This window comes from Crotalus tigris, unplaced genomic scaffold, assembly GCF_016545835.1.
Source record: "Crotalus tigris isolate CLP2741 ecotype Arizona unplaced genomic scaffold, ASM1654583v1 scf7180000024293.1627790, whole genome shotgun sequence".
Classification (NCBI taxonomy): Eukaryota; Metazoa; Chordata; class Lepidosauria; order Squamata; family Viperidae; genus Crotalus; species Crotalus tigris.
In genome coordinates, this window is record NW_024100466.1 from 1,510,351 (window position 1) to 1,537,133 (window position 26,783).

General features: G+C 45.0%; 2 protein-coding genes across 8 annotated transcripts in view; one reads left to right on the top strand and one right to left on the bottom strand.

The window, feature by feature from the left end:
• Positions 1–2,092: 2,092 nt before the first annotated feature.
• FAHD2A (fumarylacetoacetate hydrolase domain containing 2A) lies at positions 2,093–7,754 on the top strand. Its single transcript, XM_039324184.1, has 8 exons — positions 2,093–2,223; positions 3,556–3,827; positions 4,379–4,595; positions 4,743–4,802; positions 5,717–5,876; positions 6,201–6,309; positions 6,892–6,979; positions 7,579–7,754. Exons 1-8 carry the CDS (start codon positions 2,128–2,130, stop codon positions 7,639–7,641), a joined length of 1,065 nt encoding a protein of 354 aa, XP_039180118.1. The 5' UTR covers positions 2,093–2,127; the 3' UTR covers positions 7,642–7,754.
• A 385-nt stretch (positions 7,755–8,139) lies between these two features.
• The window catches only part of GPAT2 (glycerol-3-phosphate acyltransferase 2, mitochondrial), a 58,280-nt gene continuing 39,636 nt past the window's right edge, over positions 8,140–26,783 (bottom strand). For 4 of the 7 annotated variants that reach the window (XM_039324182.1, XM_039324179.1, XM_039324181.1 and 1 more), the window contains exons 9-21: positions 25,378–25,587; positions 23,443–23,553; positions 22,792–22,877; positions 21,832–21,950; positions 18,808–18,875; positions 17,647–17,908; positions 16,738–16,886; positions 14,421–14,498; positions 13,606–13,731; positions 11,186–11,306; positions 10,650–10,715; positions 9,029–9,084; positions 8,140–8,520 (exon numbers count right to left, since the gene is read on the bottom strand). In XM_039324182.1, coding sequence (XP_039180116.1) covers positions 8,407–8,520; positions 9,029–9,084; positions 10,650–10,715; positions 11,186–11,306; positions 13,606–13,731; positions 14,421–14,498; positions 16,738–16,886; positions 17,647–17,908; positions 18,808–18,875; positions 21,832–21,950; positions 22,792–22,877; positions 23,443–23,553; positions 25,378–25,587 — 1,566 coding nt within the window. In that variant the 3' untranslated portion in view covers positions 8,140–8,406. Of the gene's footprint in view, positions 8,521–9,028; positions 9,085–10,403; positions 10,465–10,649; positions 10,716–11,185; positions 11,793–12,516; positions 12,590–13,605; positions 13,732–14,420; positions 14,499–16,737; positions 16,887–17,646; positions 17,909–18,807; positions 18,876–21,831; positions 21,951–22,791; positions 22,878–23,442; positions 23,554–25,377; positions 25,588–26,783 lie in introns of those variants that run through there. The other 3 variants (XR_005554404.1, XR_005554405.1, XM_039324183.1) reach the window with 3 other exon arrangements.

Below are 26,783 nucleotides of genomic sequence, written 5' to 3' on the forward strand. Positions count from 1 at the left end.
TACAAAAGGAGGACTGGCCTCCCTAAAGGAGGACGGTTGGTCACCTTAGCTATTTTCAAGATTTCTGTCCTCTGGGAAGCATCTCGATTGATCTGGACAAAGGTTGTTAGGATTTGTATAGAGCTGGTGGAAAGAAGATTATGGTAATTAACTCGGTGTACAGATGAGAAAAACTGTGAATTCTGGACATGGGATCTTGTGATATTCCTTGGAACTGCAGGATGCTTTTCCTAGCACACATCATTCCTGGTTGGCTTGTAATTTTTTCAGATTTAGACGGCCTCCTGTTAGTTTCACTTCCAGAAAATGACAAACCACCCTGGAAGCTTTGGACTGGTGCATCCTAGGAAGAAAGCAGAATATTCTGGATTTCTAGGAACATCAGAACCTCCCACAGCTGATCTTGGCCCAGCTATGAACTTTTATTATTTTATTTATTTGGGACTTGCCAGGTGCACACAAAAGGGAGGAGATCAGGCTCACTGTTTCTTTGCACATTTTACCTGAGCCAAAATAGGCCTGGCTTCTTTGTTCTTATAGTCCCAACAACTGTGGCCTCAGTGGGGCTAGGGGCGGGTGTGCTGCCTGAGTCCAACCACTATATGCCAAGGTACAGTATATTTCCAGGACTGGGGATTGTAACAGTGTTTGTCTCAGTTATGCACTGAGTAAATTCTTAGTTTGCTGAGAGGGCAGCTCTCTTGGTGCAATAGACCATGGTTGAAGTCACCTTGGACCATAAGAACAAATTATTCAAGATTAGATGAAGTAAAGCCAAATATTGCACCGGAAGAGCTATTAAGGAAGCTAAAGCGTAAATATTTTAGGCATACAATGAACACAGAAGTGCCTGATGGCTCATCAGCTTGAAACCGAGAGGCATCACAAGGGAGGCCAACAGAAGACAAGATGGCTACATCTGGTCACTGATGGTGCAAAGCAGCATTTTGTAACATCTCCAAGAAGCCTCTAGTGACAGATCCTCTGGCAAAAGATCGTATCGCAATCAATCGAAGCAACTGAATGACCTACAAAAAACCCTGCAGAGATCGTCCTTTTTCACCCCAGACCTCTCTGGCTAGGTTCATATGTGAGCAAGGGCTGCAATGGGTTGCTTGTGGTTCAGCCTGTTGTGTGAATCGTGGCTTGTTCCTCTAAACACGGCCACTCTGTTATGTCAACCAGTTTGTTGTTGCCCGAATGCAGCCCCTGCGACCTCGGTAATGTTTTGCACAATCGCTTGCAATGAAATGCATTCGAACGTCCTCGCGAAAACAGTTAGAGCCGCTCAGGAAGCCGGGGGGAGGGGAATTGCAAGACTCCCAACAGACCCGGAGTTCCCTCTCCCTTTTAATCTTATTTTATTAACAACGCGGCTTTGCGCTTGGTGAAGGAAGGAGAGGATGCCGGGAATTGAGGTTTTATCTTCCTTCGGCGGAACTACAGAAAGCATCACGCATGCGTCTTTATGATGGCGGCGTCGCTTCACATGGCCATAGAGCAAGAAATATAGAGTGATCCTTGAATCATAGTTACAGAACCCGAAAATAGTTGAAGTTACAAGATACACAATAAGCCATACACACACACACACACAATAAGCCACACACACACACACACACACACACACACACACACACACACACGAAGGATGGAAAGCGGAGTATCTTTTCCCACCTGCTTTACTTTCTGCCACTTGTATGTGGTCAGTTGGGAATCTGAGCCGTTACGGCCTTGTCCTCTTTTTAAGATGTGTGGATTTCAACTCCCAGACTTCCCTAATCCATACGTCCTAAAGTGGACGAGCCCAAGAATACACGGTTTAATGATATTAATAGGAATTCTATCATAGAGAACTATCATGGACAGCAGCACTTTTCAACTTCAGTAAGTTTCAGGAGACCTGGACTTCAACTCACAAGCTAGGGAATTCTGGGAATCGAAGTCCCCACATTAAAGCTTCTGAGGTTGAGAAGCATTGATACAAGACAGGGGATTCAATTATGCGACCTCTCCGGAAGCCTCCAAAGGAACAGGCAGGTCCCCTCTATTTTTCCTATCTCCCGAGTCCGCCCGCCTTGAACGTCTCCAATGGAAACGCTCTCCCCCGCTGAACGTGCCGCGGGGATGCCTGGGAACTGTAGTCCGCCTGTCTCATGCAGCACTGCTCTCGGGCGTCCCGCCGCCGCCGCCGCTGCTCCTCCTCCTGCCGACAGCTCGCAGGTACGTGGGGAGCGGCGGTGCACGGATCCCGGGCTCCTCCCGAATTGGGGGTCCCTGCGTCTCCCCCAGATTGCAGCCGAAGCTGCAGCTGCAAAAATTGGGGCGGACCCGGGACAGCTGCAGTAGAACCAAACTGGGAGAAATTGGGGGTTTTACACCCCTCTTGTTTTCGTCCTTCCTCAATGTCACTTTTATTCCATGCGTTTCGCCCAGCAAGGAAAGGGAGAGGTGCAAAAATGCACCCAGTTGCAAACGCTTATGGAAAGGAGTGCGTTTTTCTGTCGGGAAGAAAAAGTAGGGGGTCTTGTTTATCCCACCTTCCTGGGATTGCGTAATACTTCCTTCGAGGAGGCATGTTCCCTCTCTTTGATGCCTTCATTGGCTGCCATGAGGACTAGAAACCTGTTTTCTCCAAAGAATCAGCAGCAGCTAACTTTCTCATGGCGAACTCTGGGAAGGAGGAGTGCAAGGAGGAGTGAATTTCTTGAACTATTTTATGTATTGTGGTTTCCCCTGCCAGTTTTGGTGTGGGGGGGGGGGTTGTTTCTTTCCTTAGAAGCCAGGAAGAAGGAGCAGTATTCTAATCAGGACAACAGCAAGGAAGGAGCCACACACAGTCAACAAATGGTATTAAAAAGCAGAGGCCTTAATGATGGCTAAATAAACTTCTTGGCTCAGAGAAAAATAAAGTACAGTATCTGTATTTGTGACTGACTGGAAACCTTTTACAGATAATCCTTGGCTTACAACCATTCATTTAGGGTATGTCTGAAGCTACAACTGAAAAAAGTAACTTCTGATCGTTTTTCACACTTAAGACCATTGCAGCGTCCTGTGATCACGTGATCAAAATTCGGGTGCTTGGCAACTATCTCATATTTATGACGGTTGCAGTGTCCCGGGGGTGGGTCACGTGATCCTCTTTTGCGACCTTCTGAAGAGCAAAATCATGGGGGAAGCCAGATTCGCTTAACGACCGCGTTACCAACTTAACGAATGCAGTGATTCGCTTAGCAACTGTGGCAAGAAAGTTCGTAAAATTCATTTAACGACTGACTTGGCTAGCAATGGAAATGTTGGGCTCAATTGTACTACTTGTACACATTTGGTGGAAATACATAGCCAATTTTGTTGTAAGGATATGAGGAATTGAAGAAGTCATATATATAAGTTAATAGGTTACATTTTGAAATAATTTGGTCTGGAGGCTGGCTTGAGGCTGAAGCAGAGGGAAGATGCCATCTTGAGAACAGGCAGTGTCCTCTGTGGTCGGAGGGCCAGGAGACCCCAGGGCCGCTTTCAAAGAGCCCCCCCCCCTTGTGTTTCTCTTAGGTTTGGATGCAGTGCCAACCGTGGAGGTTTCTTCCTGTGGGCTTCAGGCTGAGCTGGGCTTGGAAGACCGTGGGGCGCAGGAGAGTTTCCCAGCTGAGTGGGGCCATGAGGCTGGTTCAGTTCCAGGCCAAGGGATCAACTGAGGCCCGGATTGGGCTGGAGGAGCAAGACGGTGGAGATGTGGTGGACCTGAACGCTTTTGACCCATCCTTGCCCAGGACCATGCGGGCCTTCCTGGAGGCAGGAGAGGCGGCACTTGCAGCAGCCAGAAGGTAGGTGAGAGGGCAGCTACTGGCTGGTCCAGAGAAGAAGCGGGTTGCAGAACAAAGGTCTGGGTTGCAAGGCCGCTGGGACTTTTAAGGTGGCTGGGATGTAGGATGAAGCTGGAGAGATGGGAAGGGAAGGTGGGGAGAAGAAAGCCACCAGAGTCACTGACAGTGAGTGGGCGGCCATATAAATTTGATAGACAAACAGACAGAGTAATAGCAATAGCACTTAGACTTCACAGTGCTTTTATAGCCTTCTCTAAGCGGTTTATTGCCCCCAACAATCTGGGTCCTCATTTTACCGACCTCGGAAGGGTGGAAGACCGAGTCAACCTAGAGCTGGTGAGACTCAAACTGCCGGCAGAAGTAGCCTGCAGTACTGCATTCTAACCGCTGCGCCACCAGGGCTCTTAGATGATTGACAGACAGAGAGACAGACCAGCCAGCCAACCTTTTAACCCCATTGACCCCTTTGAGAGGAGCAGTGTGTTGTATCAGCCATGGCTGTTCAGCAGTTCCAGTTTGGAGGCACTGATGCTTTCGAGCTTCCTCCACAGAGCACAGCAGTCTGGATGTCCTCCTCTGCCCCGTTCCGAACTGGCCCTCTTGGCACCCATCACCAGCCCAGATAAAGTGATCTGTGTCGGCATGAACTACGTGGACCACTGCCTGGAGCAGAATGTCAAGATCCCCAAGGAGCCGATCATCTTCAGCAAGTTCTCCAGTTCTATTGTGGGACCCTACGATGCCATCATTCACCCAGGGGAGACCGACGTGAGTCTATTTGCAGGTGGGAATGGTCTACCCCAGGGGTGGGGAACCTTGGCTCTTCTATGACTTGTGGACTTCAACTCCCAGAATTCCTGAGCCAGCTCTTTGGGTGGCAAATCAGAGGTTCACCCTTGCTTGTTTCTCTTCTAGGAAGTTGACTGGGAAGTTGAGTTGGCTTTTGTCATTGGAAAGAAAGGAAAACACATCCAGGTAAGGTTGCCTGCCTTGGTCAGTGGTTGGATTAGAAGAACCCCAAGATCTCTCTCAGCCCTAGCATTCTGTAAGTCTAAACGTTGGCAGAGAGCAGCTGAGAACTGGCCTTAGGAAGCAGCCTTGATGACCTTTGACTCCGTTCAGTTTAACCACTAGTGAATGGGTGTCACAGACAGCAATGGTGTGACCTTGTATATATATATCTGCATGGAAGTATATTTGGTGCTATTTCTTCCTTAATGGACTGGATTTGAAATTGGAGCTATCCACAGGCCTGTTTCCTGTCATCATTGACTTTGGAGCTTGGTGGAATTTTTAAACTTGAAAATAGGAAGATCTCCAGGCCCTCCAGTTGGTCACGATGAGAAGAAATCAAAAGGAAGAGAGGAAAAGTAAGAAGGGGCAGAATGAATGCACGCAAAAAGGTTGAATGCATGAGCGAGACTGCTCCTGCCCCATGTGCTCCTTCTGATGAACATCTAATTGGCTCTGGAAGGAAGGAACTCTAATGAGGTTCTCTAACTCTTGAGTACCTTCCATTTTCTCTCCAAGGCTTAAGAATCAGAGTGTCAGTCTTGTTAATGCTTCAGTTGGGACCACCCTCACAATGAACTTAAGGACTTGGTTGTGTTGTTTAAACCATGAGAAGGCAGTTCCTCGGAGTCAGGTGACCAAACCACACCATGTTGCTGATGGTCAGGGCAAAATCAGGGCAAAGTTAGAAAGTAGAGGTTAGGTCCAAATATGCTAGCAAGGAAGAGCTTTTCCCAAAGATGTTGGGATTGGGAGATTGGAGGCAGGGCTTAAGAACAGCTTGTCTGGAATGGCATACAGTCTCCTGCTTGAGCAAGGGGTTGGACTAGAAGACCTCCAAGATCCTGTCCAACTCTGTTATTCTGTTACTCTATTAGGAATCTGATGCAATAGCTCACGTGGCTGGTTTCATGGTGGCGCACGACGTGAGTGCCCGAGACTGGCAGATGAGGAACGGGAAGCAATGGCTGCTAGGGAAGACCTTTGACACCTTTTGCCCGCTGGGCCCAGCTCTTGTGACCAAGGACTCCGTGTCAGGTTTGGAAGCTGCAAGTCCCTCTTCTGACTTTCTTGAATGCATGACCTTTCCTGAAGGTCTCCTTGCTTTGCAAACCAGAGCAGAAGATAAGTGGTGGGGCTGCATTTCCTCTAAAGCCGGAGTGTGCGTGTGTGTGTGTGTGTGTGTCTCCAGACTTTGCACATTTAAGACTTATGGACTTCAACTTCCATGGCTGGCTCGGGAATTCTGAGAGTTGAAGTCCACAAGTCTTAAACGATGCCAAGTTTGAAGACCCCTGCTCTAAAGCAAGCAAACAGCTTCTTTTTAATCTTATGGCGCTACTCTCTCTCCTTTCCACACAGACCCTCACAATTTGGGCATCCGCTGCCGAGTGAACGGCGAACTCGTCCAAAACGGCAGCACCAACCAGATGATCTTCAAAACGGAGACTCTTGTCGCATGGGTGTCTCAGTGAGTGCTGCCCTGGGGATGCCAGGCTTAGAATACTGCATCCAGTTCTGGTTCCTGTGATACAAAAATCATGCTGAGACTCTAGAAGGAGCGCAGAGAACAACAAAGATGATTAAAGGACTGGAGCTTAAACCATATGATGAATGGTTGTGGAAGCCAGGCATATCCAGTCTTAAAAAAAAAAAAAAAAAAGGGACTAGGGCCGAAACGATAACAGTCTTCCAATATTTGAGGGGCTGTGACAAAGAAGAGGGCTTGACCTATTCTCCAGAGCACTTGAGGGTAGGTCAAGAAGCAATGGGTATTAAAGAGAGATCCAGTCTGGAACTAAGGAGAAGTGAGAACAATTGATCAGTGGAAAGGCGTGCTTCCAGACATTGTGGGTGCTCCCATCACTGGAGGTTTTCAAAAATAGACTGCACAGCTGATCAGAATGGTATAAGATCTTGAGGGGTTTGACTAGAAGACCTCCAAGGTCCCTTCTAGCCCTATAGTTTTATGTTCTAGGAGCTCTCTTGTCCAGGTGTGTCACTAGCTCTCATCAGGCTGCTCTTATTCTGCTGTGTTTAATGTTGTTTGCAGGTTTGTCACATTGTACCCAGGAGATGTCTTCCTGACTGGGACACCACCAGGGGTGGGATTTTTCCGGAAGCCACCCATTTTCCTCAAGGTGACTTCTGTTCTTAGTTCATTATAGATTCTGCTTTTCTGCCCTTTTGGGAGGGATCATTTTGCATATAATCACTTCCAGCCTTCTTGCATTTTTGCCCCCTGTAACACCAGTAATCCACTGCTCTTTTCTGAGCACAAAATGGCACATTAATTGTCGTTCCAATCTCCACAATCAAGTCCTGCAGACTTTATAAGTCAACCCAACTGCAGGACTCCAGGCTGTGAAAGACCATTTTGGAAAATGCGCTGAGGAATTCAGCTGAAATATCTTTTGCTTTACTCTCTCTTGCATGCAATGCCTCTATTGACACAGCCCTATTTTAGAAGGGCAGACAGCACCCCTGAATTGGCAGTTCTTAACCAGGAAATGTAGTCCAAAGGCGGTTGATTTTCAGGACAAACTCTAGCATAGTATTAAATTGTGTGTTTTAAGACACACTGGACAGAGTTTGAATTGCGTGTTCTGAAGTTCAGCGCATTTGGAGAGAGCGTTTGAGGCAGGTGAAGTTTGAAATTTGCTCCTTTCTGGGAGCATCTTACCTGTTCTTAGATATCTCGCTTAGGAAAAGGGCTACTGTAATCCTATTGTCCCAACAGAGAGGAGATGAAGTACAGTGTGAAATTGATGAGCTGGGAACCATCTGCAACAAAGTGATGTGAAGGTTTTCCTGCGGTGGCCCTCGACAAAACGATCGGCTGGGGTTAGAATGCACCAGTGCCTTCCTGGATTCTAATCACAAGCATAAATAAAGAAGTTCTTAAAATGCTCAAGATTACATCTTCCGGAATTATTTCTGCCAAACATCGCAGTGAAGCTAAAATGCAGAAGCCACATGCAGTTTCTGGGCATCTCAGTTGAAAAAGGCAAAATGGGTGAGTGGTGTCCTTGAGTGAGACCCGTGCAAATTTACACCAGAGCAAGATGGAAATGTGGCACTGTATGACGGACTGATGTTGGTACACGTATCTCCTTTATTACTTCAAGGTTCTCCAGATGGTTGATTGAGAATAAAGTGATTTTTGACAGAGATTGGGATCTAAATTGTTTTAAAAGAGGCTGTTTGGTCTAGTGGTGAAAGCATCAACAATAAGTCAAATTCAGCCATCTTTCTACCCAGATAATATGGTTTAAAAAAATGCCTTCCTTCTGGCTGGTTGCTTCTTGTTTCATAAATGGCGGTTTTGGTAATGGTCTTTAATACAAATCCGCTACAGTCCACACTCATCATGCTTCAGTGTTAATTGATTTTATTAACCTAACTGGCCTCATTGCTGGCACTCAAAATTCCCTCTTCCTGGAAAACAACATTTCAAAACAAGAACCACAAACAAAACAGCGGTCCAAATGGACGGGTGGGGGAGAGCTCTCTCTTAAGTCAGATTTCTGAATTCTTCTGCCTGTTAAAGGAAGACCTATCGAAGGATCTAGTAGATAAACTGATGGATGAATTTCTCCAGTTTCTTTTGATTTTCTTGGGCAGTGAAAGTTTCAGATAGATGGAGAATAAGTTTCTTTTCTTCCATCACTTCCTTGAACACCTGGAAGAGAAATCAAAGAGAATCCCTTTTCCCAGAGAGCAGATGGCTGGCAGATCGACACATATAAATGAATGAATGAATGAAAAAACTGTTATTTCTAACAGGCTGCATGGAATAAGGAATGTAAGATTAGACCACTAACATTCTGAATTGATGCAGGAACAATTCCAACCAATCTTAATTCCTTTATCAAGCAGAGCTAGATACTCTACCAAAGGGGGCAGCGAGAAGCATGAAGAAGCTGTCATTATGGTCCTGGAGTAAAAAACTCTCTTTGATCTTGGAGAGATGTCCTTGTTGATGAAATATCAGTGGGTGGAGGGAATTAAACAGCCTTCCCCTTTAAGCATGCCTCATCCTGAAACTTAATCACTCTGTTCTCCCAGTGCTCTTCTCTTAAGAGGAAAAAAAACCCATTTACTTTCTGAAAAGCTCCATGCTTGGCTTCTGAACCTTAGCTGTAAAGGTTTTTGCAATCTGGAACATCTCGAGTGAGTTAAGTTCTTACCCCTAATTCTTTGCAGATGCGAATGGCAGTGACAGTCAAGGCCTTGTTGGCACATTCTGAAAAAGAAGCAAAAGAAATTGCAGGAAATTATTATTTGCAGGATTAGAAACAGGAGGTAGCCAGAAATGGCTTTATGAATGGCTGTTTTAGGCTAGCTACTCCTTCTCTTCAATCTAACGGGAATTATTATAGATAACATGAGAAGCATTGGATTTTTTTTTAAAAAGCGGTGTAAACACAAATTATAAGGATATATTATTCTTTTAAAAGCAAGCGGGGGGGGGGGGAGATGGCAGCTACAAAGCTTTTGGGACCCCCTCTCCCCGATGCCCCAGTGTCTTTCCTTTTTCTTTTGAAGGAGAACCTCCATCCCTGAACTCCATCAAGCAGTGAAAAACTGTGGCCTTTAAAAACAGCCAGAATATATTTTCAATTCCAATTGTCAAATGAATTCTCAGTATTAAAAGAACTTTTACTGAACTCAGTCCAGATCAAGAATAAGGTTGACCCCAAGGGAGTCAACCATCCTGAGACGTTTCTATTCCTGTGCTTACATTCCTCCCCTGCTGATCCCAGCATTGACCCTAGTACTGGACCCTGGTCAGAAGTTACTCCCTTTCCTTATCTTACAACAAGGCCAACTAAAACAATAGACGGCTGTCACCTTGACAAGGTTAAATTCAGAACCACCAGGCACAAATGTTTATTAGCGAGTTCAGCAACCTTCTTAACTGTCATTCCACTTGGACCCTGAACCATCTCTGGCCCTCTTTCTACACAAAATCTGATTTTTACTGAACTGGGGAGGGACTGGCCATTGTTCACACAGGACCATTAAAAGGGAAAACGGATCTTAGCCCTGTGATGGCAATGTCTATTGTCAAATAAAAAAATATCCTCCATTTAGGACCACAGCTGAGTCCAAAATTTCTGTTGCTAAGCAAGGCGGTTGTCAAGTGGCTGTTGCTCCATTTTACGATCTTTTTGCCACAGCTGCTGGGTGAATTATTGCCGTTGTTAAGTGAACTGTGCGGGCGTTAATCTGGCCTCCCCCATTGACTTTGTGGTTGGAAGCTGGCTGGGAAGATTACAAATGGCAGCCAGATGATTCCAGGATGGGGCAACCATTACAAATACATGCCAGTTGCCAAGCAACTGAATTTTGATCCCGTGACCCCGGGGAGGCTGCAATGGTCGTAAGTCTGAAAACTGGTCATACGTCACTGTAACTTCAAAGTCACTAAACGCATGGTTGAAAGTTGAGAACTGTCTGTAAGTGCATGACTTATGACCATGAGAAATTACGACAGACCCCGAAACAGATACGTACGACGGCTGTTTCCCCCAGTCACGTGACTGCCATTTGGCTGCTTACCCAACTGGCGATCCTACGGCCATCCTTCCAGGCTCAGTTACAATGGGAAGTCAGAGACTACCTGCAGACAAGGAATTCTGGGAGTTGAAGTCCACAGTTCGTAAAGGGGGCCATGGCTGCCCAGCCCTGGATCAAAAGTGACAGACTAAGAGCGGCAGACATTTCTCACTGGAATTGGGGCCTTCCTAATCCAGACCTCAGTTTCTTAGTTGCTGTCTCACGCTAATTTTACACTTCCAGGCTCACCAAAAGAACCGTCCTCTCTTGCCAGTCTCGCCAAGGCCTGGTGCAGCTCCTCCAGGAAGAGAGATTCTACAGGGGAAAGGTTCTCAGAGTGAGAAAAAGTGTAGGATGGATTCATCATTCATTCATAATTCTCCAGAGTTTCAGACAGCGAAGGAAGAGATGTCAGAAGAAGACTTTTTGAAAGACACCATTCTCTCGCTCTAGTAGGACTTTGCCGGTCTCTCACCCAATTTGGAACTGTTTTACTAATCCCCCTTTCCAAAAAAAAAGGCCGGCTGTGGATCCGAGGCAACCAAGACCTTGGACCAGAGGAAGCCTCTTGATGTTCTCTTATCACGAAGGCCTTCCAACAGCTGTCAGTGCCCACCTGCGGTTGAGCTACCTGTCTTTCAGGTACGCAGAAAGCTACTCAAAGCTTCAGAAGTCAAGTTCAGACCCACACTTCAAAGCCTTCCCTAAATGCCGCCCCCACCCACTTTCCTGGGGGAAATTATGGCTGCCCCCCAAACCAAAGGAACCCCAGGTGTGAGGCCCACCTGGCTGAGGGAAATCCACCTCTTGAAGGAAGACAATGGCTCTCTCCAACGTCTTCAGCAGAGGGCCAAGGAGGCCACAGAGGAACACAAAGAGGTTGGAGCAACTTTCTGACTGATTTACCTAAGGGAGAGGGGAAAAAAAGGACTGAACTACAGACCTGAACCACAGAGAGGGAAGGAACCTACGGCTTTACCTTTATTATCCCCAATAGGGAATTAGTTGACCATCTCATGGGTGACTTTTCCTTGGGACTATCCCAACTGAAAAGGGGAGAAAACTGCCTTGTATTGCATTCTGAAGGAAGCCCCCAAGGATTTTGGAAGGGGGAGACGGAGGGGCTGGAACCAAAGCAAAGACCTGCATGCACTCACCCTCCCCACACCCTCTCCAAACAGAGCGAAGACCCCCCCCCCAAGCAACTATTGTACAATTGAGCCAAAAGAGAGAAAACTGTTTTCCTTTTTTGCTTGAGATGCAAGTTTTTCTTCTTGGTGGACATGCTCTCTCTTCCTATCTTTGTTTTCTTCTTCTTGAAGGGTAGTTTGCCTGGAGTTGGGCAGCCATGAAATAGAAGAGAACGGTGAAGGCAGAATTCTTCAGCCTAGGCTGATCAAGTTGACAAAAAAAAAATGGTGGGCATTTTGAGTGGGACAAAATACAAGAAGAAGGCAAGTTCTCCTCCCCTTGTGTAAATGACTGCTCTGATCTGCAGATATTTGCCTGGTCAAGAAGCAACGGATGGAAACTTGTCAGAGGGAGATCCAATCTGGAATTAAGGAGGAATTTCTGACTGTGAGAACTAATTAATTGATGGAACAGCTTGTCTTCAGAAGTTGTGGATACTTCATCACTGGAGGTTTTTAAGAAGAGCAATCTCATTTGTCCAGGATGGAATAAGGTCTCCTACTTTCAGCAGAGGATGGATTGGAAGACCTCCCCCCCAGATCTCTTCCAGCCCTATAGGTCTATGATTGCTACGTTTCAACAAGGCGGCAACAATAGCTGTGGAAATTCCGTCCCTCCTTTAAGGAATGTCTCTCTGCCTTTCGGTTCCCAGAAGATGGCAGCGTCTACTCAGAAGCTTGGGAGCTGCTGGGTGGGCCAGGATAGGCAGATGCTGGGGTAGGAAGCTTGACAGGCCCCCTGGTTCAGCCCCAGCCACTTAATTACAGAGAACTTTGCTCCCTTTTGAAAAGAGGGAAGGAGGCTTCAAAGCAGCAACCCACACGGCTGGCATTTAAAGAGACAGGCTGCGAGCTCGGAAAGCGTCATGCGTATGCCCAGAAACAAAAGAAAGAGGAACTGATATGATAATTTGATGTTCTCTTACAATGGGGATGAGGAAGAAGCCTTCAGGACCAGGGATGAGGTTTTCTCCTTTCCTCCCACGACTGGGAAAGAGCCTGGCAAGAACAGGAAATGTGACAGCAGCCTCTTTTTCCCTTGCTCTTGACACACACATCCAAGAGCAACGCTGAGCATTGTTCTTTCCAACAGGAGAGAAGTCCGTAAGAGACCGTTTCTCCAGCTGCAGGGTATTCATACAGGAGATGTCCCAAAGGGGTGTTTGAAAAGGCAACTGGACTTTCTTGGTTTTTTCCCTTGAAAATGTTTCCTTTCTCATCCAAGAAGCTTCTTCAGTTCTCAGAAGAGGAGGAGAAGCAAAACGTTTTCAAAGAAAAAAACAAGGGAGTCCAGTTGCCTTTTGGAAAAGCGCTTTGGGACAACCATGACCTGGATGATGGAGGATCTCCATAGAGATAGAGGAGATCTTTCCTGGCCAGACCTGAGCCTCTTCAGATCTAGACCTCATCTGCAATTGCAATTGGCCTCCTAGAAACCCCCCCCCCCCATTTTTTTTAACTGTTCCTCTTCCTGCAGTGAAGATGGTGGGCTCCCCTTTGCCAGATGTGTTCAAGCAGAAGCGGGGTAACCATCCGTGCAGTTGAAGGTAAGACTTAGGGCTTTCATCCATAGTTTCTTTGGAAAGTCTGGAAACACTTTGCCACTAGTTTTTTTCCTGGGATTTTTTGATTCCTTAGTTTAGCCTGCAGCCCCGGGACTTCCTGATAGACTTCCATACCAAATACTAACCAGATCTGTCCCAGCTTAGCTTCATACGATCAACATCGGTCAAGGATACTTCAAGGGTTCAGGCAAAGCTGGGCTTTCAAGGACCCCTACAACTTACAATTTTTCAATCACAGATCTACACTTTTCACACTTGTACAGGGGAAGAAACCCATTGCCACACACAACTTAAAATGGAAAAAGCGACTGTGCAAGACTCTACGAAGACCCCTGGGTCCATGGCTAGCTCCGTATCCTACCAACCTGAAGGTCTAATGAGATGGGTAGGTGAGCGCAGAGAAAAAGGACCGGGCCCCTCCCCCAACTCCTGAACACGGAGCACTCGTACTTTGAAGCACTGCTTCTCGGTCTCATCCCGACTGTCGTTGTCGACAAAATCTTCAGTTGCCTTCCACAGAAACTTCTCAGCAAAGCCTTTCTGGGCTGTGTCACACACGAAGTGATCGCTGTGCACCTGCAGGAGGGAAAGTTGGAGGAGAGGCACCCATCAGCTCCAGGCAACGGGAGGGGAGGGGAGCCCTTGAGTAACGTAATGGGTCCAACTAAACCATTGAGAGCTTGCTGAACGACAGTGGTGAAAGTGAGCATAATCACATGATCTCTCACTTAACTGCATTGCTTAGCAACAGAACTGCCGATCTTATTTGTGGCTGTTAACGGAGGACTATAGGTAGCCCTCAACTTACGACCACAACTTATGTTGCTAAGTGAGAAGTTGTGTTAAGTGAATTTTGCTCCCATTTTATGACTTTTCTGGCCACAGCTACTAAGCGAATCAAGGCAGTTGTTAAATTAGTAACACCGCTATTAAGTGAATCCGGCTTCCCCATTGACTTTACTTGACAGGAACTCGCCAAAGGGGATCACGTGACCCCGGGACACCGCAACCGTCATTAAGTGTGAAACAGTTGCCAAGCGTATGAATTTTGATCATGTGACCACGGGGATGCTGCAAAAATACGTGCAAAAAATGGCCCTAAGGCACTTGTTTCAGTGCTGCTATAACTTCGAACGGTCACGGTCACTAAGCGAACGGTTATAACTCGAGGACTAGCTGTTCCTGCACCTTGTTCATTGTAGAGATGGGAAAGGCAGCTGTGACAACCAACCTGGGTTGGTGCTGGAGAGAAGGGCGTTCCTTACCTCCTCGGCCACCAGCAGTCCACCCTCCACCAGCTTGTCCAGGGCATGTTGGCAATAGTAGTGCACCGACTGGCAAGGCTGGGAGGAAGCAGGGAAAGGCATCAATGCCAACCTGGGCTGGCCAATGCGCACTGCTCGGCAGGGAACGAACGGCTCAAAATAACAACAACAACAACAACAATAATAATAATAAAGTTGGAAGAGACCTTGGAGATCATCGAGTCCAACCCTCTGCTCAGGCAGGTAACCCTGTACCATTTTGGACAAATGGCTGTCCAGTCTCTTCTTAAAAACTTCCAGTATTGGAGCATTCACCACTTCTGGAGGCAGGTTGTTCCACTGGTTAATTGTTCTCACTGTCAAGAAGTTTCTCCTTAGATTTAGGTTGCTTCTCTCCTTGATTAGTTTCCATCCGTTGCTTCTTGTCTTTTGCCTTCAGGTGCTTTGGAGAATAGCTTGACTCCCTCTTCTTTGGGGCAGCCCCTGAGATATTGGAACGCTGCTATCCTGTCCCCACTTGTCCTTCTCTTCATTAGACTAGACATACCCAATTCCAGCAATGGTTCTTCATATGTTTTAGCCCCCAGTCCCCTAATCTTGTTGCAATGACTGTTACTCATTTATGTACCTGAAAATGCGTTGTAAGTATTAATAATCTACTTGCAAGTGAAGATGTATGTTTGTTAGTCACAGGCAGCCTAAGATCCATAGCTGGTAATTCAAGCCCCATCAGAGGCACAGTCCAATGACTCAGAGTAGGCATCTTCTCCAGGAAGTCATAAGTCATGGACACCCATTTCATTAACTCACAAAAGCTGTCTACTCATGTAATTGCTCTGTGGCAAATCTTTTAATACTTCAAAAGCAAAAGGCAAAACTGTTTCCAAGTTCTTCAAAAAGAATGCTAATACAAAATGCTTCCCAAAATTCCTAAAAAAAAACCTTGCAGAGCAGCAAAACAAGAATTATTGCTACACATTCCCAGTTCCACAATTCCCTCTTACTCTACCGAAGGGATAGCCAACTTTACAGCTTGTGGATTTCAACTCCCAGAATTCCTCAACAGAAAAATGGCCAGCCAGCACAGCCTCCCAGAATTTTGGGAGTTGAAATCCACAAGTTGTAAAGCTACTGAGGTTGGAGAAACGCCCCCCCCCCCCGCTGTATTCCCCTTTTAAAACTGCAGATGGAAGCACATTCCTACGAATTAGGAATAAGAGCACTTCGGTATGTTGGAAGAGACAAAGGAAAAAACAAGCAATTGCAGGCGTTGGAACTTTTTAAAATCTGCATTAGGATTATCCATCAGCGGCTGCAAAATTAATTTTCAAGTACAAGTAGTCCTCAACTTACAACCTGCATGCTAGTACGAATTTTGCCAAAGTGCTACCATTTTCTTTATAGGCGACCTCTAGGGCAGAGCAAGGTTTCTCAACCTCAGCCCGTTTAAGATGTGAGGACTGCAACTCCCAGAATTCCCCAGCCAGCCTCTGAAAGTTGCTGAGGTTGAGAAACACTGAACTAGGAATACAATCGGATGCTAAAGAACCTCTGAAAATCTTAGGTCTGCCCTATGCCAACCGAAGGATAAACGGCAATTGTCACCTTTTAAAAATAAATCTTTAACCCATGATCTTAAAGAAAAAAAAATTAAAGAGAAATTAAAAGTACAGACTAAGAAAGAAACCAAGGAAAATGGTTATCTTTTATATTTATCAACCAATGAATTTACAGAATAACAGAGCTGGAAGGGACCTTGTAGGTCATCGAGTCCAACCCCCTGCTCAGACAGGTAACCCTATACCATTTTGGACAAGGGGCTGTCCAGTCTCTTCTTGATGGCCTCCAGTGATGGGGCCCCCATCGCTTCCGAAGGCTTCTAAGATATTGCAAGAGAGAATCTCTGCCATAGTAACACATGTTGCCCCATCCTTTGATATGCCATTTCTATCTTTGAAAAGCAGGAGGTTTGTAGAATCATTAACTCAATGAGCTGCATTTGCAGGACAACTGAAACCAGGGAGTAACTAGCTTTCCTAAAATGGGCTAAAATGAGGCGGATTAGGTTGCGGGAAGGATGGTTCTGATACAAATCCCCAGGAAGCCAATGAAGATTCTGTCATCTTAAGTTGAGTCACAGCATCTGGGCTTCTTTCCTTTTTTTCATTTGAAATGTTTCGCTGCTTATCCAAACGGCTTCTTCTTCGTTGGATAAGCAGCAAAACGTCTCAAGCCCAAAAGAAAAGAAATCTACTGACAGGACTCAACTCAACTCTCTTGGGGAAGAACTTCTGCCAAACAAGCAAATACTGCCTACCTGGCGTAGAAGGAAATCTTTGGGTAGCAGCTGGACCAGCAGGACGGACTTGTTGTGAAGTTCTTCGTGGGCCAGGACGAAGTTCCCGAGCTGCTCAGGGCTCCCCAGATACGGCAGCACCTCCATCAGAAGAGCGTTGATGGAACAAGCTGCCCAAAAGATGGGAGGAGTAAACCTGAATTTGCCTCACTTTACATCATCATTTTCATGTACTTAGCAACACACCACACAGGCGTCACCATTGTTTAGAAGAAAGGAAAGGTCTTCATTGTCTCCCTGAGCATTGGGTGGACACACACACACAAACAGACACACACATACCTGAATCAGGGTGTGTATTTCTTTTTTTCTTCTTAGGATGGGAGGAATGCACATTAATGCAGCTGTTAGGAGGTACCTCAATCAGGGTTTCTTCACCTTCACAACTTGAAGATGCATGGACTACAACTGCCCAAATCACACAGCCAGCATGGTTGGGTCCACAAGTCTTAAAGTGCCAATGCTGAGAAACACTGCCTAGAGTCTTACCTTCCATACCTAAAAACTTCCACTACCAAACTTCAGGAAGAGAAACAAATCAAAGAGGTGATGAGATGGTTAAAGGTTAAGAACAGGGCCAGAGGGCGACCTGCTGTAGAGTCCAAAAGGGAAGAAGAATGGCTGAGAAGGGAGCCATAGTGATACAGTAAAAGGCTGATGGCTCTGAGAAGCCCAGAACTTAGAAGAAAAAGCAGATGAAGCCCAAACAGAAGTCTTTGCTATTGCTTCTGGCCATACCCTGAATTATCCAGTCAGTCTCTCTCTGTGGTCTTAGCCAAAGTTCTCCACTACTCCTCTGAAGCCATCAAACATCAGCAAGCCACATTATCTAAGTAGGCTTTGTGAGACTTTGAGAACCTGGATACTCACCCCCAACAGCTTCCTGGATGAAGACGGGCAAGAGAGCCATGCTGTGCTGGCTCAGCTCCCTGATGGCCGCCTCGGTCTTCTTGGGAACCACCAAGACATCTCCCAAGGAGAGTCTAAAAAGGGTAATGCACTCTCGCAGCAGGGACAGGCCATGACACAACACATCACGTACCCGGCCGGAAAATCCCACATCACAGTTGCGCATCAGGATCTCATCGGTGATCCAAACAAAGTCTTGCATTAGTCGAGAAAGGAAAACCCCCTGGTAGAAGCAGGAAGAAAGAAAGCCATGAAAATAAATATATTGTTGATGTCTTGGAATTTCCTTGCTTAATCTGGAATAATTTGATGGGCTTGAGACCACCTGCCCCTGCCAGGGACACTTGAGCAAGTTTCAAGTTTCTGCTAAGACAGTAAAAGAACATTTTTGTTTCTTGATTTGGCCTATCCGGAAGGGCTGACATCAATATTGAAAGCCAAATAGATTTTAATGTACTTCTGGAATCACAAGTCAGGTCAGAAGCCACCAAGACGAAAAAGTGCTAGTCCTGGTACAGTCAGCAGCTTTTTGGATCACCCTGGACATGAGTGCTGGGAGAAGTCTTATGCTGACCGTACTTGAAGGAAATCTAGACCCTCAGTGTCACTTACGGGAAAATACCTACTCTCTAAACAGTTTACAGAATCAGCATATTGAACCCAACAATCTGGTTCCTCATTTTACTGACCTCAGAAGGATGGGCAGCTGAGTCAACCTTGAGCTGGTCAGGATTGAACTCCTGGCAGTGGGCAGAATCAGCTGCAATGCTGCATTCTAGCCACTGCGCCACCACGGCTCCATGTTCATTCTATTGTGTGCTGCCCAGATTTCCTTCAAGGACTGGTTCAGTTTGGGGCATCCCACTTTTAAGGATGGTTCAAGGATGCAAGAGAAAGGAAAGGAAACAAAAAGTCCACAGTCCTATGAGGAGAGTTGATAACATGGGGGTATGTTTAGCCTTTGGAGGAGATGAGAAGCCCAGGAGATACAGCAAGTCATCATGCCCCTTGAGGTTCTACAGAGCAAGCCAGTTCCTATTATTTCCAAGGTCCCAACCCCTAAGTGGGTTCCTGGGAGAAAGTGGGAGCTCCCCCCTGCCTCTCTTTACTTTCCATTCTTACCTCTTGGTGCTTGTGTAGAAGTGCAGAGAGGATGTGGACTGCCATGATGGCCGAACATGATATACCTGCTAGGAAGGTTGACAGTGGGCAGAGTTAGCAAAGGCTATTGTGATGAAAAGCAAAATAAAACCATTGCAGGTACCTCATTATGGGGCTCTTCCGGACCAGCTCTTAGGAAAAGCCTGCTAAACAGGGCAACTCACTGCAGTTGTTAAGTTAGTAACCCAGTCGTTAAGTGAATCTGGCTTCCCCACTGACTTGGCTGGTCAAAAGGAGATCATGTGACCTTTGGACACAGCAACTGTCATAAATATGAGCCAGTTGCCAAGCATCTGAATTTTGATCACATGATCACGGGGACGCTGGGAATTGAAGTCCACATGTTTTAAAATGGCCAAGGTTGAGAAACCCTGCCCTGGACAAAGGAAATAATACTACCAAGCAGTCGGGGGTTGTCAAAATGATCTCAACTGAACAAAACATGGACTCTTAAATCCTTACTAGCAAAGAGTAAATCGGATAGGAACTGAATTGTTTTGCAAGAACAATTGGCAAAACAGGTGGATTGGCTGGACCCAAATTGTTTTTCCTGCTGAATAAATTGACTGTAATAGGCCAGGCTGAGCCATTTGCTTTTTTTTTTTTTTTAATTTCATTTTTTAAAAAAAAAAAAAGGAAAGGATTTATCTTGGTAAGGTACTCTTTTTCCCGGCAATAATAATCTTCCTGAATCGTAAAAGGAGAGACAGCGAGCGGGTGCTCATAAACCATTATATCAAGTCACGCAGGCTATGCATTAGCACAGATAGAGCAGTTGGAATTATTATACTAAAATAACTGATAATTGGGAAGTTACATCCACACTCAGAGAATAGCAATAAACTAAAAAACTCACCTTGACACGTGAGCCCCATCTTTTATGTAACAAAGGCTCTTAAGCAACTAAGTGGGACTGGCTAGTAACCAGCATATTCTGAGTGCTCCCGTTTCATATAGATCCTCTCCATCAAACAAAAACTAGCCATCTGGTCACATCCCACAGGAAGGGCTATTCTCCCATGGAGGAGCCTTACTTCTCCTTTTTAAAAAAAAAATTCTCAGAAGCTGGAAAGAGCAGAAACTCTTCCTCTGAGCATCAGAAGTGTTCAGTGTTCCCAAAACTACAACATGTCCAAACCCACCAAAACTCTGAGACAGGCTTATCCATCTTAAAGATTGTACATAAGACTCCAGTGTATGCGGTCCAGTGCATTGAGGAGTGTTCAGAGCTGTACATTGGAGAAACCAAGCAGCTTTTACACAAGACAGCACAAGAGAAACCGAATCAGAATAGAGCTGGAAGGGACCTTGGAGGTCTTCTAGTCCAGCCCCCTGCTCAAGCAGGAGACCCTAGACCATCTTAGACAAGTGACTGTCCAATCTCTTCTTTTTTTTTTTTATTGAAAATTTTTAAAAGTTTTACAAATATACAACCAAAAACAAATCAACCCTCACCCCATCCCTCCCAAACCCACCCCTCCCTCCCCCCTCCCCGAACTTCCCAGAACTGAATATAGGCTTATCTAAAATTTTAAAATATCTAAACAAATTTTACATCTTATAATAATAAAATATATGTAACATAAGCATTAATAAAAAAAATACTTAAAAAAAAAAAAGAAAGAGGAAAGAGAGAGAAAGAAAAAGAAAAAGAAAAAAAGAAAAAAAAAGAAAAAACAAAAGACGGAAAAAGAAAAGAAAAAACAATCTATACAAGTTATGAGAAAGCTAAATGATATTTTTCCATATCCAAATTATATTGTATAAAATTTATCCATTTTTCCCATACAACAAAAAATTTCTCTTGAGATTGCTCCTTTAAGAAAGCCGAAATCTTTGCCATTTCCGCCAAATAAGAAACTTTATAAAACCACTCTTGCAAAGTAGGCAAAGATTCCTTCTTCCAATATTGTCCTACTAGCAGCTGTCCAATCTCTTCTTAAAAACCTCCAGTGATGAAGCACCTACAACTTCTGGAGGCCAGCTGTTCTACTGGTTAATTTCTCCTTTTAATTCTAGGTTGCTTCTCTCCTTGATTAATTACGCTACTCTTTCCAGCTCTTCTACTGTTGCTGCCAGTTAACACTCACTACCTAAGCAACTCCTGCCATGTCTCACACAACCTGATATGGGAACAAACCATCTGAACGTAGGCGTCTGTCTACCGACACATCTGTGTCCTTGACACAGGAACAACATCTTTCCCATCACCTCTGGGATGTAGAAGGGACTCATGTGCCATGTTATCCAAGTGAGACAGGCAGGCACAGCTGGCAGAAACACAGACAAATGCAGCAACAATAATGTGCAGAATTGGCTGAAAACAGGCTGCCTCTGCTTAGAGCTTTCTCCTGATATCTAGGGAAGGAACTGCAGTAACTCAAGAGACACGGAGAATTTAGAGCTGGAAAATCTCATCTGAAATGCATTTCTTTAGCTGAACGTCTCTGGATGAAGCATTCTGAGAACCCAGAAGATTTCTCGAAGTCTAGTTTATTGTCTTCCAACTTCTTAGAGCCCAATAAGACACCTTTTTTGCTAAATAATCTATGCTTACTTCATCCTTATGCTGAAAAAGGTTGAATTTTTTTTGTAGTTTATCTGTCACTTTACATTCAGGCCCTTCTTCTAAGAGGCTGGTGGAGAAGACAGAAGCATGTTCTCCTCAATTTTCCTCCCCAAATAACTCTTGGGATTGGTCTAGAATCGTCTCTCAGAGATGCTCTAATACTAGGTTTTTCAAATGGGATCCACCAAGTCCTTCCAATGGGAAAATTTTATGGAGTCCTCTGAGAGATAATTAAGGGTGGGGAAGGAGTTCAGTCAAAAACAACAGATTTTCTGTCACTAGAATTCTTTGATTTGATCAGGATTTCTGGAATTTGGTGGGGCTTCTACTGGTTTCTGGCCTGGTGACTTTAACCACACCACCAAACTAGCATTCATTATTTTAAGTAGCCTTTTTTTCACAGGGCAACTACTTACCATTCAAAGCATGTAGGCTTAAATTGTCCAGCAAAACCTGTTCTTCTACAGTCAGTGCCACAATATCTTGAGAGCTCGTAGGCCAACATTCAACTTTCTCACAATCCAGAATGCTGGAGCTATTAAACCAGAGAATGAGGATTTGGTGAACAGCAGCTTTTTGGATCAGTACTGTCTTTCCCTCCGTCCGCCCCTTTATCTATCTATCTATCTATCTATCTATCTATCTATCTATCTATCTATCTATCTATCTATCTATCTATCTACCTACCTACCTACCTACCTACCTACCTACCTATCTACTCTATCATTGAGCTTTTTATTCCATCCTTCCTCCAATGCTCAAAGATCACATTTGGTCTACTTAAATATCAAACATATAGGATTCCTGCAGATCATTTGGTCTACAAGTTGTATTAATTTCTGGCCATTGACAAGGATCTTGCAGATTAAAATAATATTATTGTTAGACTAACAGCCCAGAGTTTGTTGTGGGTGAGCAACTCAAGGTGCTGTGCATAATGCTCCTTCCTCTCATTGTCTTCACTACAACCCTGTGAGGTGGGGTGGGCTAAGGGAGATTAATTGATCCAAAGTTGCCCCACTGGCTTCCTGCCCAGGTCCAAACCTTTTCTGAGGATATGAACAGATTCTTTAGCTAATTCAGACAAAAAGATGGACCTGAAGTTTCAATGGAAGTCTGCCCCTTTTGTACAACGAGTCCTCCATTTACGACAATAGAGCCCAAAATTTGTTGCTAAGCAAGACAGATGCGACCTCTGTCTCTAAGTTAACTGGAGAAACCTTTTGAGTTCCTTTCTGGCTGACTTCCTTGGATCCAGACAGATGTTGGGTCTCTTCAACTGCAGCTGGGACTTTTGCATCTTCTGTGTCTGGGGGAGGGGCGGGCGGGCTAAGCACTGCAGCTTTCACATCTCCACAACTCTCACACACACTTACCAGCTGCCCAAAATTTCAGGTAAAAGCAGTTCTTTCAACTGCTTCCTAGAGCTGTTCTGCCTGAAACATCTGTTTGTCACAAATTCCTAGGAAGAAAGAAAAAGAATCTTGGCTTGACTTAGAACACTTCGTTCAGTGATTGTGCAAAGTCACGACGACACTAAAACAAAAAGTGACTTAGGACCATTTTTTGCAGCATCCTCATGGTCATCTGATCAAAATTCAGACACTTGGCAACTGACTCCTATTTATGACGGTTGCCATGTCCCAGGGTCATGTGATCACCTTTTGAAAAGCAAACTCAACGGGGAAGCCAGATTCATTTAACCAGCCGTGTTAGTAACTTTACAACTGCAATGATTTACTTAGCAACCGTGGCAAGATAGGTTGTAAAACAAGGCAAAACTCACTTAACCAATGTCTTGTTTGGCAACAGAAATGTTGGGCTCAATTTGCAGTCTTAAGTCGAGGACTACCTGTGTAAGGTGCATCCCACACATCAGAAAACGGAAGGGCGTCACAATCCATGCCTAACCAAGATGGAGCCTCAACCATGCGGTTACTGTGGCATCACCATGTTTCTCAAGCATTTCCCCTGGCACAGAGGCCGCTGGGCCAGGGCTGGATGTCCGAGAGGCCTCCCCTCCGTACCTGCAAGGAGAAGGGCTGAGCAAGGTCGATCCGGACGCAGCCCAATCCCCGACAAGCGGCTCGGCAGAGAGTCCACACAGTGGTCCAGAGACCGAGAGTCTGGCTGGGGCTCTGGAAAACGGAACAAGCAATGCAGACATTAGCTGTGGTCAACATTATGACTTTGTTGACCCTTTCCAGGTGGACGCCCCTAGTGGTGGATGGAGGCCCCATGCTTGTCTTCAGTTTGAACCCCAGAAGGGACAAGCAGCAGAATTAGGGCAGAGACTGAGCCATTATGGGCTGCAGGTGGGCAATCAGAATTTTTAAAATCTCCTTCGGGTATTTTTCTTGCAATTCCATCTAAGAGCTAGGAATAATAAAGAGCATTTCTAAGCCAGTCCGCTTACTAGCCAGTTTTTTTTTTTTCTAATGGCACTTCCTTATTGCTAATCTTAGGGAAACAGTAAAAAAATGTGCCTCTTCTGCCTGAAAGAATAGAATAGAATACAAATAGAATATAATAAAAATAAATAACAGAACACTTTATTGGCCAAGTGTGATTGGACACACAAGGAATGTGAAGGGTTGTGGAGCTAGGCACCCCAACTCCTGAACCCAGGAGAGAGAAAAACCCCTTGAGCAGTGGTTCTCAACCTTTTTAATGCCGCGACCCCCAACCGGTCGTAAGTCGAGGACTACTCAACCAGTCGTAAGTCGAGGACTACTCTACTGGTGCAGCACCCTTTGCAGAATGGGACTTTTGGCGGGCTCAGCAGGGCAGAGACAGCCTGGACAATTCCTATTGGCTTTTGAAAGCCAATAGAATTAGACTCTATTCAAGAGAGTCTATTCTATTGGCTTTCAAAAGCCAATAGAATAAAAGGGAGTAGCACAGCTAAGGAAAAGGGGGAAAAAATGGCAGACTGCGTTGTTTGGCGACCCCCGTGAAATAGTCGTTCGACCCCAAATGGGGTCCCGACCCCCAGGTTGAGAACCACTGCCCTTGAGGATGGTGGAGCCTCCTTGGAGGGGCCTCAGCTTGGCTCTAGCAAGCTATCTGCACCTCTTTGTTTTGACTGGTTTCCATTCAGATGAAACAAAAGAAGGCTCCCTTTGCATATGAGCTGTACATACAGGCAACACAACAAGCAAAGAGTGCATCCTGAAGGAATGATATGGAATGGACTTAATTTCTATTCAGTTTTATTTCCTGAATCTCCTTCCGCTGTTCCCTTCTGAGGTCAACAGCGGATACAAGATTAAGATAACAGCAATTTGCAATCCAACATTTTTCAGATGTATCAATAGAAGAGAATACTTGTAGCTCGGGGATGCTCTGTGGGACTCTGAGTTTGGTGGTCTTCTTGCAGACGTTTCATTACTAGACAAGGTAACTTCATCAGTGCTAGCAAACCCTAATCCTCTAGCACTGATGAAGCTACCTAGTTTGGCAATGAAACATCTGCAAGCAAAGCCCCAAGCTCAGAGAATACCAAGGACCCTTCGTTTGCCAGATGTGTTGGAAGAAGGATCTTCAGATTTCCTAAGTCCTCCACATCTGAAAGATGCAGGATTATAAAGGATGGAGATAGGCAAATAGCATTTATTCTCCAAGTGCTGCAGTGCATGTACCTTGAAGTTGTCAAGATGTACAGAACTGGATTAGTTGGGAGAGCAGTTCCCCACCAATGTTTGTAGAAATACAAAAAATAAAAACAACAAAAATCCCATAGGAAGCTGTTGAGGTTAGAGGGGGACTGCAAACTGAAGGAGACAATTTTTTATGTCCAGCAATCTCAGTTAAATAACCGGGCTGCTAAAAAGAGAATATAGAGCTGATGGAGTGGCTCTTACTCTCATCCTAGATTATCTCCAAATTCCCACTCTAGGATTCTCAGATCCTAGAGTTGAGATCTGAGATTTGCAGGGCCTTTTGACCACAGCTGTTCTTACCTCCTTCCCCCTGTGAATGAAGTCAGGAGCTTTCTCGTAAGAGATGCTAACAGGCACTATCAGGACATCTGGGATGGTCCCAGCGTAATAAGCATTGAGCACCAGGCTCAGCCACGCTCTACCGGAGAGGGAGAGCTGCTGAGACCCAGAGAAGACCTCTTCCAAGAAGATCAGCAGGGATTGCTTGTTCAGGAGTAGTTCTTCGATGTACTATGAGAGAAGAGAAGAAGACCGTGAATGGCAAGACCGTCCTTTCCTGTGTCACAGATTAGAAGTCTCCAAACTTGGCAACTTTAAGACTTCTGGAATAGAATAGAGAATAGAAAAAATAGAATAGAAAAAAGAATAGAATAGAATAGAATAGAATAGAATAGAATAGAATAGAATAGAATAGAATAGAATAGAATAGAATAGAATAGAATAGAATAGAATAGAATAGAAAAAAGAATAGAATAGAATAGAATAGAATAGAATAGAATAGAATAGAATAGAATAGAATAGAATAGAATAGAACAGAACAGTACAGAATAGAATTCTTTATTGGCCATGTTTGATTGGACACACAAGGAATTTGTCTCCAGTGCATAAGCTCTCAGTGTACATACAAGCAACAAGTGGTAAATCATGATCATAATCATAAATAGGATCATCATAAATAATAAGACATAATATTCAATGATAGTCATAAGACAGGTGTGCCCAAACTGTAAGCCACAGCCCATTAGTGGGCCGTGAGCAGTTTGCAACCGGGCCATGGAAATAGCCGGCATTGCGCGTGTGCGCATTGTCATTTGTGTGAGCAGTGGGCAAATGTGCACTTCGTTTAAGTTCATACGGAACCATCCCTCCTCCCCACCAGTCCGCAAAGCCAGAAATGTTGGGGAACTCTGTCATAAGATACTAAATAAAAGGAATCAACATAAATCATAAGATACAAACAACAAAGTGACAGTCATAAGATGCTCAAGGAATAGGTAATAGGCCATCCGGAGAGACGTCCGCTATAATAAAATCTACAAGTCCACTTTATCAGAACCAATTATTACAGGCAGATTAGATGCAACTGCCCATGTGCCCATCAAAAAGAATCAAGAGTGAAAAAAAAATTCTGCAGACAATCAAATGCAAAATGTTCAAAGGATTTCTAACACTTCTATGCCGACTGAACCGCAAGGGGCCACTCACAATAGCTACAAATGACAACATCTTCCTTTGCTAGTCTCCTTTAGAAGAGCAGAAACAGCAACTTCAATTAAGGCCTGCAATGAAGGAAAATCTCAGCTGCTCTTTGAACACTCTTTCTTCCTTTCTTTTTTTTTTAAAAAAAAACATATTTGAAGGTACGATCACAAGGGCTGTGTGCCTGAAGACAATTTCCAGAGAGTGTGAAAGGCTCTCTGGGACTG